This window comes from Egretta garzetta, unplaced genomic scaffold, assembly GCF_000687185.1.
Source record: "Egretta garzetta isolate BGI_Z169 unplaced genomic scaffold, ASM68718v1 scaffold18, whole genome shotgun sequence".
NCBI classification, from domain to species: domain Eukaryota; kingdom Metazoa; phylum Chordata; class Aves; order Pelecaniformes; family Ardeidae; genus Egretta; species Egretta garzetta.
Genome location: NW_009260616.1, coordinates 3,015,904 through 3,033,404, shown reverse-complemented (window position 1 = coordinate 3,033,404; position 17,501 = coordinate 3,015,904). Strand labels below are relative to the sequence as shown.

Here is a 17,501-nt window from a genome sequence, read left to right as displayed (position 1 = left end):
AATATGTAGTGAAGGATTTTTTGTCAGGGTAAACACATTTCTATGGAACTGCCTGACAGAAAATTTTACTCTGAAAATGACTCAATTCTTTATTCCATCTGGGACTTTTCCATGGGAGTTTTACTACTCTAGGTAACTATAAAATTGACAAAGATTCAACCTTACATTTATTTCTCTTGAACAGACTTTTTTATTCTCCTTCCCTTATATGCATGAACCTGACTTTGGTAGCAATGAAAAGATCTCAACCATGTGGTCAACTGTTCTGGCCTAAGGGCAAACATTTGTCCTTGTACCATCTTCCCTACGCATGTGCCTTAATCTTTTCCTTCTTGGCAGCAAGTCCAATTAATATATTTTTAATTTGTTTTTAAAAGTACATCAAGTGATGAGGTGTTTTCTTTTGTTACTTTTTGTTTACTGTCAGAGAGTAGTTTTCTATTGTTTTCTCCCTATAGACTCCTTTTATCCTTCCAAAATTTGTCTCCCTATTCCCTCTTGTTACTGTGAGCTTTACACATGAAAAGCTGTTTGGAAGAAAAGAGAGATAACATTTAATTGCTAGAGAAAGGTACTCTCTATTCTGCATATCTGTCTTTCCTGTGACTATCTAGTGAGGACTCATCTGTATGTACTGCCCTTGATAACACAGCAACTACGATCTGGATTTCTAAGGTATTTAGGTACTTAAAGAGGAACCTAAATTCTTTAGTAAACCTGTGCCTTTAGTAAATCTGTATCTTATCAAAGATAAATGAGACTTTACTTTGATAGCTGCTATTTTTGTGTCTGTGAAAGTAATCAAACAAAGTACATTCAGGTGGGATTTTTTCCTGTTTCTGTTTGTGAAAGCAGAGAGAATGCTTTGTGGTTATGCTTTCTCATAGGAATGGTGGTAGAATCCCATGCAAGTTTGGATTGGTCCAGCAGTAATAATTTTTTTAAATTTTTTTTGATGTCTTTCCTAGATAAAAAATGCCTGATTCTATTGCCAAACACTGAGAAACCTACTATTCTTGAGACAATGAACACCAGTTTTACGTTAAGCTTCCCACCTGCCACACCACATCAGCTATGCCCCGGCATATCTCAGCCTACGCCGACATATCTGGTATTTCTCAGACAAGTGACTAACAACCACAGGAACTCAAGCTACAGTTTGTCTGCTCTACAGCAAAAAACATTGGTAAGGCTATTTTGGAACAAAAATACATGTGATATCATATATAAGCAAGGAATGTGATATCATTTCTAGTAATTTTATAAACCATTCTGTAACTTTCTATCAGGGAGTTTTTCCACTTCTACTTCCCCAAGAATAATTCCCCTTTCTGTTTGGTATTTAATTTCCTTTGTGCAAGTGCTCCTCTACTTTTTAACATGCCTTTGCTACAATCCTGTTGAAATGGGTCTTCAGTTTCTACTTGAAAAAAGATCAGTTGTGGTTGATATTAATCTGTTTAAATAACTCTTGAGACTCTCCAGCAACCATAAGGCTTGCCCTTATGTTTTTTGTGGTATTTTTACTTGCCTTAGTAATTTTTTCTTCTGTTACATTTTCTTTGACTTTGCTATTTCCTATTTAAGTACTAGCCACTGAATAATGTGCTATTGTGGCCATGCTAATTACACCTCAGCTTGGTTTTGGGTATGCATTTTTTGTAGTGACCTATTACACAAACTATCATTTTAACATTCTTTTTTTAAACACTAAAGTGTATTAGAATACAAAAGCACTACGGTATTATTTTTTAACACTCATTTCCTTGACAGAGGATTGGTGTGACATATGGATCTCTTTTCTAACAATACACGTTTATCACCTGATTTCATATTACAGGAGTTTCAGAGGCCTATAGCCATCATAGACAACCTACAGCCATTTTCAAGTTATGTCATACAAGTTGCAGTGAAAAACTACTATTCAGATGAGGAAGTGCTGCCTGTGGGAAAAGAGACAATTGCCACAACTCTATATGGAGGTTTGTTTCACATTTTATTCTGAGTTTGAAGAGAATTCTCATCTCAGTTCAAGGAAAGTGTATGTGAGTTTGGGTTGCAAATCGGAAAGAGAAATTTTCAGCTTAAAATGTAACCTGTGTAGATCTTCACAAGGTTTTGGCAACCAGACTTGATGAATCTGTAAGATTCATAAGACATGTATGTATTCTTTAATGCTTCTGCTCATTGGCTTCCTGAGGAAAGATAAACAATGGCTAAAAAGTGGTTAAACAGTTGCAGTTTCTGCCTTGGACTGCATTTTTAGTAAGTTGTATTTGAATATATATGCAGTTATGTATGTTTAAATATGTGTGCTATATATTCATTCAGCATTAATATTTTTCCCCTTGGCTTCACATTATTATCATAATTACTATTTCTTTGGGTAATGCAGATTTGTTTTATTGTGAACTAGGCTGAAAAGGCGACACTTCATTTTTACTTCTCTTGGCCTGAATGTCAGTGGCACGTTTTCAGCTGGCTTCAAGAATTTTTATGTGCCCTTCTCAGTCCCTTTCACACACCAGAAGAAGAAAACTAGAAGTAGTGCTTTGAACTTGAATGTTCACTGTGCCATTTAGGACAGAAAGTGGACTGGTTAGGGATTATCTAAAAGTAAATAAATGCATCAGTTAGCTTATCTAATTATGGTAGAAGGAAGATAAGAAACTTTGGTGGGTGAGAGGTATAAGTGAAGGCAGGAGGCCAAGACACGGTGGCAAAGCAGCCAAATGTAATTTTGTTTAAGTGGAACCACCTCTCTGTTCTGTGACAAGGTGTGGCCTGCTGACGCAATGGAAGAGGACAGGGACAAGAGCTTGTAGCAGAGCCTAAGGGAGCAGATAGCTGCAGCCTAGAAAAGGATAACAGGAGAAGAGCTCACTTTCTGGAAAATCAGGAAGCATTCACAAAGTGACAAGCCAAGGCTATGTTTGGGGAAAACCTGCACATAGTGCTGCCCATAAGAGACAAGATGCAGTGCAAGTGAAAGGTGCATTTTATTTTAAAGGTTTTCTGTCAAGTATAAAGTTGCTTTTGACAGAATGAATGAGAAATGAAAGAAAAGAGAAAAGAAAGCATGATCAAGAGCATCTAAATTCTATATAGCTTATTATTCAAGCTGGCTGTTTCTTATATGAGATCTGAGCCCATACATCTGTAGTAAGTCTAGTTTATAAAGCCAGTTTTCAGCTCACATAATATATATGTGTGCTATATTACCCAATGATGTAGCTCATGAAATGTGTCTAGGTTAACACCTCCTCCACTTCCTGATTTGGGTTTGGGATTTTGCAAATTTCCCTTTCCGTTTTATGCTCCAAAGGACTGTCCATCTCTTCAGTGTTCAGTTCTCTTCAGAGAACTCAATCGTGTTAAACACACTTGTTTTATTTATGGCACATTTTCCAGAACAAGAAATGGGGGCTTCTGTAACAGTTGTACTGTGGATTCTGCCTGTGTTATATGATGAGGGATCTGTAGCTCTATTCAGCTGATTATCTAGCTGATCATAGCAAGCTACAGTTTCGCCTGATCACTGGTATATTTCTTACTGTGTCTTCTCCTCTTGCATGCATCTTCCAACCTTCCTAGTTATCCTCTCCACCCTGTTCTGGGGTTTCCATTGCAGAACATAGATCTGGTACTGCCTTTGTTCCCTAACTAAATAGAAACCAGCAATGCTGGGGTTTTTTGTGGGTCCAGACCTCTGTTTGAGTCCAAACCTACCGGCTGCTCATCTTGTCATACTTGATGAAACCTGGGGTATATCATAGTGAGGGAACTCATCTCTCCGCTGCAGTTTAATGCAGACCCAGGCGCTGGCACTGTGAGTACCAGCACGTCTCCCATCTGTCCTCAAAACCAGCATGGCCCAGAAGCTTTTCTCAGATGCCACAAGGGCAACTGAGATTCATAGGCAGCCACAGTTCAAAATGTTTTTATTGTTTGAGAATACTACTGGTCTGAGCTATGTGTCTCCTGTGGTTGGAAATACCTTAATTTGGGCAGGAAGATGCTTCTGCTCACTCCCTGCTTCACTCTGCCTGTTTGCAGCTGCAGGGCAGCTACTGTCCCCATTGCCCTGAAGCTCTTGTCATCTCCCAGAAAGAAAAGGATTATCCGAAGATGCATGCTATGCCTTTGCATATGTTGTCTTGCATTGCAATGCAACCCAATAGAAGTACCTTGCTCAGCACTTTTTCTTGTTTTGCATGTGTATATGTGCACGTGCACACTTGTATCTGTCTTCATGAGGAGTTGCCTTTGCGCTCTCTTCAGAAACTTTTCTCATCATTGGAGTGATGCTGCTGGACTCACTTGATGAAAACCTGGAAAGCTATAATGAGTGCTAGCTATTCCCTGTAGTATGCATAGCACTTGCTTGTTCTTCTGTTGTGTCAGATTCTCTCTGCAGCTGTGCTCCGTTTATTGTGCCTGGCGTCACCAGCCAGGGTCAGCTTGATCTACATAAACTCGTCACTTGCAGAGCCATCAGGCACCTCTAATAATACCCAAGTCAGCAAGTCAGAATTAGAGCCAAGCCTACATGGCAGCCTGTTTGTCTGTTGCAGGGAAGACTGGGGAGATGGTGCCTAGGACGCTTGCTGTTGAACTCAGAGTGATGTGGGAATGCTATAGCCCCCATCTTCACTAGTTTTCCTGCCTGGCTCTTGTCCTGCAGAGTTGAAGCAGTTCTTCCCTGAGGGAGTGAGGGATTGAAATTGAGAGGCATGGTAGCACCTGGTCCTTGGGTTCACTTAACCCAGCTACAGTAGGGCTGTAGCTGATGTACAGTTGTGCAGACTGCGCAGCTATGGGGATATGACTGTGACATGCATCTAAGGCTGTCCACACCACAGCAGGACTGCTAAGGTTTCCCCTTTTCTCTCTTTACCTCTGCTTGGCTTCTAGCTGCTTCAGAAGGTGCTGAAGCAATGAAATAAGCACAGCCACTACTGTGTTTTTCTTATTTGTCTCAACACGTCTTACTGATCAACTGTGCCCAAGGAAACATTTTATCCAGAATAGCTGGCAACAAGTGCACGCCAGGGGCCCTGATTCCCTTTCTTCTTCTCTTGGGGGATGCGCTCTATGGTTTCTCTAAAGGCTCATCCACAGAAAAAGTGACATCTCTTTTTGCCACAGTTGTCCACAGGAGAGCACCACCTGTGAGCTGCCAGGGGTTTCCTCTTATGCACAGATCATTCCCTGCTTCTTGTCCTGGCAGCAGTCACATTTTTTCCCCTTCAGAAAACCACTGTTTAAGATGAACCTCTTTTTATCTTTCAAATGAATGTGGAACAAGAGGTGCAGGCACATTGCCACTCTTCTTTGGAATCCAGAGATTCTATACTTTGGAAGTTCTTTTCCAACCATGCTTTTTTTTTTTTTTCCCCCCTCTTAACAGTCAGATCTCTCAGCATCTGCAGCATCAAACAAATAGGTTCTCATCCTGTGTGGATCTCTGAGTATTATGAGCATATTCCTAAGGAGTCTATGGCAAAAAATAAGAAAATCTGGCCCATGATTAGTAGATTTCAACTCTTTGCATGGGAATCCACATCTGTAGTGTAAAATTTGTATGACACACCGATTGAATAAGTTTGAATACTATTAGCATATGGCAAGGATTCGTACTGTTGCTTCTTTGTGTGGTAAACTGAGCCATCCTGCAGCAATGTACACCCTTTCATTGGTGAAACATAGAGGTAGCATATGAAATGGGAGACTGGGTTGCTCCACTGAAATGGAATTTTTCAGTCTCAAGTTAAAATGAAACATGAAACTCAGAACGGGCTTCTTCAGTTGGGGCAAAACAAAATGTAGGGGTCAAAATAAGGTCCTAGACAAAAAAACCCAGACAACCAACCACACTAACCCCCAAACCCTGAATACTTTTAATATGTATTTATATCAGCATTCAGAGCTTTTCACAATTTGTTGAAAAATTTCCAACCAGCTGTAAACAGAATGTATATGTGTCCTGGCACTTACTTATGTTCTCAATTTCATGAATGTAACTGCTAGTTTAAATTGTAATCAGATGCTGCTAGAGCCTCTTGAAGTGCGTACACTATTTCACACCTCTGAAGCTGTGTGAATTCCCTCTGTCTTTCTCTCAATTCTGTAATGAAATGAAAGAAGCTTGGATTAATCTGTACCTTCCAACAAAGAGCAAGATAGAGGGAATAAAAGAAAAGGAATACAACTTGGAAAAATTAATGCATTGCTCTTGCCACAGAGTGTCGCTCTTACTCCACATGTGTTTTAGCTAGTGCCATGAGAAATTTGTTTTACTAGTCTAGCTTCTGCACATTTTCACTTAAATGATCTGCAGTCTTGCTACTAGGGTATAAATTATGCCATATGCACTCATCATTCTGATATGTTTGCAACATAGATAGTGTAATGATTTGTTAACTTATACTTATCAGGACAGTTCCATAGGAAAAAAGAATTTTTGATATAGAGTTGGGGGGGTGTCATATACCATTTCAAAGTCTGTGATCTCAAAGCTTCGAAGGAAGGGTTTACTTTTCCAAAACAATTAGTGAGTAACCCGCTGGCTTGGACATCGGAGCAGCAACCCAGTTTCTTGCCAGCTCAGCCAGACCATGTATTTCTGAGCAAAATTGTAAATGATGGCAATGTTGAGTTTTGGACTTTTGTCCTTCAGACTTTTCTGTTCAAAAAAGGACTTTCCAATTGGAATAGCACATGGGTACTTTTTCTAGTGCATATCCAAGTAGGCATCATACTAAACTCACATCTGAGACCCTGATTAGGAAACTAAAAGAGAGCAGGAATTCAGTGATATGACTATAAATGTAGAAGTATAGGACAGCATCTCTGTATGGGGTTTTTTTTTGTCTTCTTGCATGGTAGTAGAGCCAAGGAGATACTAAAATGTCCCTCAAAATATTTTGAAATTGTCTGCAGCTGACTGACTATACAAAAATATGTTTTACATGTATAATCTGTCAGTCCTGTAAATGGATCATATTGATATGCTTATAACCTTTTTCTCTTTCCTCAGCAATATTTCTTGACTCCTCTAAAAACAAAGAAACAAAAAAGCCTCTAGTGAGATCTGTACCTAAAAGGACATTGATTTTTCTTTCTATTTCAGTACCAGAGGCAGTTGATTCCATTAAGACAGTGGTTTTGTCTGACACCACCATCAACATATCTTGGAGTGAACCTTTGAAGCCAAATGGACCTCTAGAATCCATCCGCTATCAAATCTCTGTCAATTTATTACCTCCTGTCCCAGCGACACCCTTGCGAAAAAGTGAATTTCCAAATGGGATGCTTGCCTGGTCTGTCAGTGGCCTCCAATCCAGAACAAACAATTTATTCAAGGTATAATTACAAGCAGCTTTACCTGTTTGTTCACTAATTTGCAAATCTTTAGACTGCTTTTCTATAAAGCTATATGTGTGTTTTGAAAATATGAGTTTAAAACTTGGCTGACTTCTCTGAGTCCTTTAGTCTTAGTCCAATAAACCAAAAAGTATCTGATATATCCATAGATATAGGTAATGACTGAATTAATAGTTGACTGATTCTGTCTTGCAGCAGTCACATTTTAAATAAAAGTATATTATAAAATATGCATGCAAAGTTCACAGCAAGAACAATGTATCAATGTTGACCCTTTAACAAATGCAGAGGACTAGCAATGACTTCAAAATGCAAGTAGGCTCTTGACTATTTGGTGGCCTTCGAAGACAATTTCTGTAGAAAAGAATATTGAAGGGTGGCTGAAAACCCTCTGATTTTGGATTTCATTGAAATATGATGCTGTTCATGCAATAGAAGAAGTAGTTTCTTCCACTGCCCAGGCAAGTCATAGACAGAGAAAGATAGGAAACATATTAACAGACCAGCCCTGGGCTAGCTAGCAGAACCAGCAGAATGGGATATCCTTCCATCAGCTGCTGCAGTTCACATACACTCCCACGTCAGCATCGCACAAAAGCTTTGGTTGTTTGTGTAGTTGTGCTGGGCTATGAATGGTGAGAATTGAGGGGCAGGCATATCAGCCCCCTGCCATCCCTGCTGTCAGACTCAGGCAGCAAGGCTTTTTGGACAGCCAGGGCAGGGGGAGCACCATCCTGAAACAATGGCAGTATTACATGCCTGAGCACATGTGTCATTGCTGTAAGAATGAGCAGAAAAGAATAACTTAACGTGGAGATAAAATCAAGAAGGTGGAGGAACCAAAGGAGTTCAAAGTAGCAAGGACTAAAAAGGCAATTGGGAAGATTCTGTTAGTATACTGAAGAGGAAGACAAAAGGAAGAACAGGTTGCAGTATCTAGTGCTTTTTTTGTTGTTTAGTTTTTAGGAACAGGAGACGTGATTAGATATTTAACACAACTGCATGAAGCCAACAGTAGCACAACAGATCAGGAGAAGGAAAGAACAGGTTAAAGAATATTTATATAGTTTATATGTATTTAAGTCAACAGCATATGATAGCCTTAAATGGCATAATGAGATGGTTAAAAACACTCCATAAATGTTCAGAATTACCTTCTGTAACTTTTGGAAGAGAGGAAGTCCCACAGAACTAGCAATAAAAAGGTCACAGAGCTTCAAAAAGGAAATTATAGAGCACTTTGTGTAACTTCAGTACCTGAAGTTATTTTAAGGATGTTTACAGTTTTTCTAGGACTATATTAGGACATATATAAATATTATTAGGACTATATTAGGACATAATGGTAAACAGTTGGTATACAGGTATCTAGAGGATAACAGAGAAATAAAAATGTCCAGTGTGGGTTCATAAGAACAAAACATACTGCTTCTCCCTTTACAGATGAAGGGTTAAAAGGAAAACAAGAAATGATGCATTTGGACAGCAGGGCTATCACCAGAGTGACATTTTCAAAAGCAACCAAATAAGCATGTTGTCTGCAGAATGCACACTGAGTGAGAGTCAGAGAGTTGTTTTCACAGTCCATGCATGGGCTTGGGAGAGCATTCAGCTGATGGCTGGAGAGGATCTGTTCTGGCCTTAATTTGATTTTGTGCTTTTGTTTTGGTTTTTGATTTGGATGGTATAATAGGAAATACACATACACACATATACCTATACACCTATGTATGTAAGTATGCATACCCAGACATAGGTCATATTTGATTGTGGCTTAGTGGAAGGCAGGTGCTCCTCATCTTGTGTTTTTGTGGTTCTAAAACACTGTCTAGTGCGTGATGTGACATCTGCATGCTTGTGTAAGAGCTTATGGCATTTCAGAAAGGTCTAAAAAGAGATGAGTCTTGGTAGAAAGATGAAACGAGAAACTAAGAAGAGTCTCTGAGGAAGGGGATTCTAGGCCATGAACTTCCAGCTGAAAATGTGTAACATTGAAGCTGTGAGGCTCAAAATGTTTCTACAGCAATATCTATATTGCCTGAAGATTGTCTTGTTTGAAAAAAGCTAGTCTTCCAAATACTTGGAGTTGCTGAAGCCACCTTTCCAACTCGTCTGGTACTGTCCAGTTCATCCATTTCCTTTCTAGGTTCTTGCTTTTCATCCCAATGAGAACTGGTTTTCTGAAAGTGTCCCTGTTATTGCAAAAACTTTTGAGACTCCACCTGCACCTGTCAACATAGTTCCCAGAAATACCAGTTTCCAGCTAGAATGGAGAGCTCCTCTGCACGTCAATGAAACCAGCTTCTGGTTTGAGCTATGTAAGGTAAAAATACCGCTTAGGTTCTTTTCCAGATCAAAGCAAATTTAACCCACTCTGTCCTGGTGAGAAGAACAGGGTGGCAGGATGTATATGAAGAGTCTTGGTGGTTAATTTGGGCATGGCGACGTCAGTCTTAGAGGTTCAGAAGGGGCAGGATGGAGGCAGTGTTTGCCAGGAACAAGGGGGAGTGCAGCTGCAACATTTAACACTCCATAGTGCCAAAGGACATCCTGGATGACCTGACTAGAATTCCTCTAGGGTCTCCTGTTTCAGTAGAGTCCCCTCTCTCTTTCCTCACTGCCCTCCCCCAACCCGGCTGGTAGCTACAAATCCTATGTCTGCTCTGCACAAGAAAGAAAAGAAAGGGGGTTCCAGCCTTAAATATCAGCTACAATCTAGTATCTGAATTTTATTTTTCTGTGATAGAGGTTATGAGAAAATGTCGGAGAGAAAAATGGGTCCAGTCGTGCAAATTATAGAAGTAAGCAGTACAGTGACACCAGCATGGATGGAAGCTTCAGGTTTTAATGTCTGGACCACTGGACACAGACAAAGTCATGCACTACACTGGGTCACATAGATTCCTTCATATAGATAATTGGATTTATTAGGCCTACACCAAACATTTCCCATCTGCCCTAAAACAAATGTCATAGCACAATTCCACTAAACTGCCTCCTTCCACTTGCATCATGGCAAGCTGAACTCATGGGCACGTCATGGTGATCCAGAAATATAAGCTGCACAGAGATAAGCAAGTGGAAGGCTCCTTTTGGCTGTGCAAAGGGGTCACTTAATCTGTTGTCCTTTGTGGTTGCCAAGACTTGTAGGTCTCCTGAAAACAAAGAAAAAAACTAGGTTTTGTGTCCTTGACCTCTAAGAGGACAAAGTCCTGTGATGGAAACAGCACGTGCAATCTTTCCCCTTTGATATTAAAAGATGGCAAAGTAGTTAATCTACCCAGGAATAGAACTGTGACACGTTTTCAGCAGAGCAAGAAAGCTGACCACAATATTATTTTATTTTTCTAGTGGCAAACGAAGAGTGGCTGGTTTTCTCCTGCAAGCACTATGTGCACAGCAGATCTTGTTTACACATGCAATCTCACAGGAGCTCTTCCTTCAACCAACTATTTTGTAAGAGTAACAGTAGTTTATATTACAGGAGTGAAAAGCACTTCCTCCTCAACAAGCTTTAAAACTACAGGTAAGCACTTAGTGTAGGATAAAGATTTTAGGACTGTTTTAAGGATGTGGGTAATCAAACAAAATATTTTGTAGAAGTTAGCAGGTAATTTTCTTACACTAAGAGCCAATAGTTTTGTGGGTTTGAAAAATAAAAAACACAGCACCATATTTGCAGAAGTAATGAGGGGGAAAGAGGATGAGGTTCACTTTCAAGCAGAACAGAGGAAAAGAGTGAGGGAAACTGAAATTAAATGCCTCATGTGAACTCGTAAGTGTTAGTAAAAGGCTGCATGTGAATGAAAATTTTGAAAATTTTACATCACAAAGAGAAGGCCAAAGATTAATTATCCCTGGGGATTATTGATCTAGATCCTCAGTCCTTTTGTATGTCTAAACACCCATGTGCATGTCTAAATTTTACTCTTTGCCCATTAGCCCTTTGGCTCTCTATAAACGTGTTTTAAGGGTCCTGTTTCTTCCCCCCATATGTCCAAAGCTGGTGTTCCCAGTAAGCCAGGAGTTCCAAAAAGAGCAGAAGACACTAAAAACTCTGTACAGTGGGAAAAGGCTGATGACAATGGAAGCAACCTGACATATTACATCTTAGAAAGCAGGTAAGCTACATGTGCAGGCACTCTTCTGGTAGGGAGCAGCCCAGAACAAATCTGTGTGTATGTGGGGGCCTTCAGTTTGGCTCTGATGGGAAGAGTGAAATATCAGTGATGCAAATGGCGCTTCTCATGGGATCTCTTTCTTGGGTAAACTAAGTGGCTACCATTTCCAGAAATTCCTGGAAAACTTGGAAGAAAATATACACTAATAACATTTCTAGAGCAACCCTGAAATACAGGGATATATTTGGATATATGTTGGTGAATTAGAAGATTTGGAGATGTTTTCAAATCACAGATTTCAAGCATTTAGTATGTATTTTCAGCAAAAATATGTGTAGAAATATCTTAGTGTTCAGAGGTCTCATGGACAGGCATTATGAAGTTGCCATAAAACATCATAAGGTATTCCCACCAGCACAGGATAATTTTTAAAGTGCTCTGTCATCAAATACAGATTGCCTGGACTATACATGTCACATTCATTAGGCATCTATGGAGTGTCAGTTCACACTTATTCCTGTACTGGCATTGGAAGGGCTGAATGGACAGGTTAGAGTATATTGTTGTGGGCAGTGACTTTGAAACTTCTCATTTTTTGACCATGACTCTGGAGGGGTCTAAGGCAGTAAGCACAAGGCTTAATTAATGCATTATTTAAAACTGAGGAGGGTCCATCTTCTGAGGTATTCCTGTGACATTGTTTGAAATCAGGAGTGATGAAGGAAAGCAATTTTTTAAACTCAGCTATTAGTCCTTTTTCCTCAGTTAGCTCTGTGCTTATGTAAGCTAAGGACTGACAGCGCTGTGGAGCCAGGCATACTTCACCTATATAAGTTTTCACCCAGACATATTTTCCTGGTGCTGTAAGCTTCCTCCATACAGTTATGTGAGCGTACAGCAGCACTGACCTGCGTGCTATGAGACCACAATAATTTCAATATGCCAGCAGCTAGTTTGTACCTGGCTTGCTGTGGGTGGGTAAAGAAAGGACAGTCCTTTGGTCTGTGTCAGGGTTGTGTTTTAGCCGCTGTGTTCTACAGGCTTCAGCTTCTTTTTCATCTCTGGAATCATAATGCATCACTGAGGGTTTTTTTTTTAAAGTTTAATGAAATAACCTTTTCTCCTGCAGTTTGTATGTGCACATGCTGATGTTTTTGACTGTATTTCACTTTGAGTCTCATGGTCCTTTTACATCAGGTAGAAAAACATTAGGTTAGTAGCATAGTATTGAAGAAAATATTTGCATAGCCCTTTGAAATAACCCCTGGTTTTCATACAGCTCTGGTAGGGATGTGTACACACCAAGGACATGAACATACAGTTTTCCCATGTCTTTTTGGTTTAGAACTGTTTGACCTTTTTTCTGCATTAAAATGTGTTGGGAGAATGATTGACATTCTCATGAAGGTCATTTCACGTGAAATATTACAGTCCTGCGTGACATGAAATGATATTTCAGATACGGCCTTTCAAGTTTAACTACATGGTCTTCTTTTGGTTGGTGAATAATCAGCTCTGAATTTATTGTGAGCAATCAATCTCAGTCCAATGGGGAAAGGAAGAAATATACCCAGCGGTCAGCAGATACTATGGGAAACTGGCTAGCTGAAGAATTGTGTCTTCACTGCCAATGACTTGCTTCCTGTTTAGCTTGTGAAACCTGATGCACAAGAGCCACCGAATTACTCTGGGCCCAGGAAAGCAAAAACCTCTAACAGGACACAAAAATAAGTATTTCCTTTTTTTTCTGAAAGCTAAAAAAGAACATTTTGAAAGCTTGGTTGTGAGGTGTACACTGAAACAGGTGAAAGAGTGCTGGTGATTTTTATGTCTAAAACATTCTAGCATTTCTGGCAGGGTTAGGTTAAAGGTTGGACTCGATGATCTCAAAGGTCTTTTCCAACCAAAGTGATTCTGTGATTCTGTTATTTCATTTCCAATGCCGGGCTAAAGATGTGTGATTCCTAGCATTGGTGAAATGGCATGTTACAATTTTCTGCTCCATAGCCAAAACCCCACGACCAGATTGAGCTTTCCTGCAGACAGAAAGGTGTTGTGAAAGCCATGGAACTGAAGCAAAGAACAGGGGGGTAAGCAGTAAACAGCCCTCATTGTGTTAATGACGTACCTGTGTCATTTTGCTGTGCCTGTTACAGGAAGCAGGCTGACAACACCAGCAAAGCGAAGTCCTCGTGGGAGGTGGTTTACAACGGCTCCTGTGCCAGTATTTGCACCTGGAAGGCCAAGAACTTAGAAGGAACTTTTCAGTTCAGAGCTGCAGCTGCAAATGTGCTGGGACTGGGTGAATACAGTGACACAAGCAAGGATATAATTTTGGGTGAAGGTATGTCCTGTACTTTCTTATTCTGTTAACCAAGTTTTTTATTCAGAATAATCATACCAACTTATGAAGAGAGACCTGCTATTTTAATCATGATATTGCTGCACAGGTAAAGTAATGTGTCTAAGAGGTAATAAAAGGTGACATTTATATGGTGACCCCAGCTTCTAGTGCTCAACCAGGCTCTTTTGCGTGGAACAGGGGGCCTGAAATTTGCTTCTGCTCATTTATACTGGTTTGTGTCTATGGCCCTGCATTCTGCATTATGGCATGATTCTTGAAATAAAGGCAAGCTCCCACACTGGCTAAGGATGTGAGGATTACTTCTTGCCTTCAGCCAGAACATTAGACCTACATTCTTGACAGTGTTTTTGAAAACCCCACCTTCAGTGTTCAAGCATTTTCTCTTTCTGTGTACAGTAGGTCATCACCACAGGGATGACCCAGAGCTGGGGGAGGAGGATTAGTATGACCAAATGTAGACATCTACATACAGCCTTTTTACAGAGGAAGACATTTACACAGCAGGGAGCTCAAGGGTTCTCTCAGGTTTGTTCAGCTCCACAGTATTGATATGGTTTGCATACAGAGTCATTAACCAACTTCCCCCTTCTATTTAACAGATAATATGATCTCCCCAGACAGCATCATTGCCATTGCTGCTGTGATCGGAGTTGTTGTGCTGGGCTTGACTGTGGTCATGCTATTTGGTTTTGGTATGTGGCTGAGTTTTTCGCATATCCTTGGCTTGCCAGGCCTCAGTAAAAGGCAGTTCGGATGGTGGGAGATGATCAGCTTCCAGGTTTAGGGAAATGCTTGGGGTGGGAGCCAGTAGGAATTTTTATGTTCTCATCCTTTCAGGCCCTAGAGATGGCTGGTTATGTTTTCAGTATCGAGGACAGGATACCAATTCACTCCATCCTCACAAATTTCTTGCTGTTGATTCCCTGCAGGAACAGCACAGGAATGCTGAAGGAACTCTGATGTTCCTGTATATCCCTATAAAAACTCGTGCCTTATAATTCCAAGTTGTGTACTACATTTATTCACCAAAGGGTCCCATTTTTTTCCTCTTAAGCTTTGTCTCTGAAGAAAGGATGTAGAGATTACCCTGAGATGTAGGTGTCCACATGTGATGGTCCTGCCCTCTCCTTCCTCATCCTCTCCCTGGGATAGAGCAGCAGCCGTTTGGACTTGGGTTTTGCCACATACAGAAGTGGATGCTTGACTGATTTCTCAGCTCAAGGAGCAGTTGTCTGTGTTTTGTGGGAAAAAAATGGTGGCCAAATGGAAATGTCTTGCTCACATGAGCTGTTGGGGGGGTCATGTTGAGCAGACTAACAAAAAACTCACTGGGATGCTCTCAGGGTGAAATGTTCGATGGTCTGCTTTTCTGTTCCAGTATGGCACCAAAGATGGAAATCCAGAACACAGGCCTTGCCTGGACAGATAGTGTTTTTCGACGAAGATAAAGAATTAGCTCAACTCAGGGGGATGGCTGAGACAGTGGGACTATCCAATGCTTGTTATGCTGTAAGGTATGTCCTTGGAGCAAATGTATTTTCAGGACAGAAACATCTAAGAGGGCTTCCGTGGACAGGTTTTCATCAGTGCACTCATTCCTGACACCTCAAGGTGGAGTTAAGGGCTGCATCTGCACTGCAGGGCAGGCCTGCTCTGAAGTACATGCTGACATGTTGGCTCCCTAGTGTGCACCCTGGCCTGGACTGCCCCTAGCCCACCCTGCACGCTCATGTTGGCAAGAAATGCAAGTGCATGCGGAAGGATGACGACCAGGTGTTCTCCAATAGCTTCCAAAACATCCAGGCTTCACCTGAGCTCCTCTTAAATGTACCTGTTGAGGCAAATAGTACCAGATTCATTTGAGGAAGTATTTTAATAACATTTCAAACATTCTTAAGTATTAACAAGTGACTAGTATTACTGTTTTGTAGCACTCTTCCTTCTCAAGCAGAGATTGAATCATTGCCAGCTTTCCCTCGGAACAAACTGAACTTACACAAATTGTTAGGAAGCGGAGCATTTGGAGAGGTGTATGAAGGGACTGCCGTAGATATGCTGGCAGATGGAAGTGGAGAATCCAAAGTAGCAGTCAAGGTAATGGCAGCTGCGTATTTCTCTGGCAACAGAATGAGATGGGCAGAGTGATTTGGCTCAGAGGTTATACCACAGAAACAGGTGTTGACAGATTTGGGTATTTCCTTGCAGTATTTCTTGCAAGCCACTTAAAGCTGAGCCTATCTGCTTGTAATGATTGCTGGAAAATAATGTGGGTTTAAGGCCATGTCTATGTCTGATTGCTTTACTTAAGTGCTATGTGATAATGGTAGTGGTGATCCAAGTATTATTACATTTTTGCTTTCTGTTGAGTAGACTTTGAAGAAGGGTGCGACAGACCATGAGAAGAGTGAATTCTTGAAGGAGGCACATTTAATGAGGTAGGGACAGCTTTGTCACTGCACACCCTTTGAAGCCACTATCATGTGAGGGTGGTGGCCTTCAAGAGGAATAAAAGGAACACTTTCCGCTAAACAAATTGCTGTGGCATTTTTTGGGTATTCTCCTGTTTCCACTAAAAAATTAAATGACTACTGATGAATCTTATGAAAATAAAGCTATAAAACTGATTAGCAAAATGTAAGATACAGACTGCAAGTTCGGTATGCTCATGTCATGGATTTGGGGGGGTTTGGACTGATATATTTCAGTATCTTTGCTCCCCTAAAACTAAGTTAGTTGTTAAAGGCAATTAAGCAACTTTTGGCTAATCCCATTTTACCAACATAAATATATCAAAACAAGCTGGTATCTTGAAGTTTCAACTTACTGTGGAAATTGGTTTTTAAAAAAGTGCATACTTACCACTAGAGGCTGCTCTTCTATTGAGTTAGACTTAAAAAAAAAAAAAAGTACATCACCAGTGCGAGAATTTCACACAGAAAAGACTGTGACAGCTAGAAATCGGGTTTTCCAGAGGCTACACAGAAAAAAAGTAAAAGTTCAGCTAAGTTCTCAGCTGGTAACATAAGACTGAGAGTGTGGTTTAGTTTTCAGATGCACTTCTGCACTTTTCTGACTTTTATTTCATGAGTGCAGAATTAGAAGCATCTTTTGAAAAATGAAGGATTTTATATCCTCTACAGAAAACATAGTGTCATTAAATTTTAAATTCGTTTTCACAGCATTCTTTTTTGTGTTTACATATTTTTAAAAGAATATCTTGCATTTTTTGCCTAACTTTTTCCACCCATTGTACATTGAATGAGATGAAGAGGCTCGTGAAAACCAAAACGGAACCATGTCATTAAAGTGTAAATTCAAAAGAAATAATTCAAAGAATAAGTGTTGTGTGTAAATTTCCTACAATTTATCTCTGGTCTACCTGGCAGTCATAAACCCACTTAGGGTCTCTTTTCTGTGTAGTATGGAAATTATATGTGCCCGTAGTTAAAGTCTCTGAAGCTTCCCCAATTCTGCTTTCTTTTTGTGCCTAATAATCCAAAACCAGAAATACAGGAAAAATATATCATTGGAAATTATTAAATTTAAATGTAAACACTGCTGTGGGCCCATATGTACACCAATACAATGAGACATAGAAACAAAGAGAATAGAAAAATGTAAATATTATA

General features: G+C 40.2%; 1 protein-coding gene across 1 annotated transcript in view; it reads left to right on the top strand.

Moving 5' to 3' along the window:
- ROS1 (ROS proto-oncogene 1, receptor tyrosine kinase) overlaps positions 1–17,501 on the top strand; it is a 72,723-nt gene that overhangs the window by 35,133 nt on the left and 20,089 nt on the right. The window contains exons 28-38 of the mRNA XM_009645228.1: positions 969–1,186; positions 1,841–1,982; positions 7,133–7,365; positions 9,533–9,709; positions 10,738–10,912; positions 11,390–11,507; positions 13,664–13,851; positions 14,472–14,564; positions 15,251–15,386; positions 15,804–15,966; positions 16,243–16,307. Coding sequence (XP_009643523.1) covers positions 969–1,186; positions 1,841–1,982; positions 7,133–7,365; positions 9,533–9,709; positions 10,738–10,912; positions 11,390–11,507; positions 13,664–13,851; positions 14,472–14,564; positions 15,251–15,386; positions 15,804–15,966; positions 16,243–16,307 — 1,708 coding nt within the window. The remainder of the gene's footprint in view (positions 1–968; positions 1,187–1,840; positions 1,983–7,132; positions 7,366–9,532; positions 9,710–10,737; positions 10,913–11,389; positions 11,508–13,663; positions 13,852–14,471; positions 14,565–15,250; positions 15,387–15,803; positions 15,967–16,242; positions 16,308–17,501) is intronic.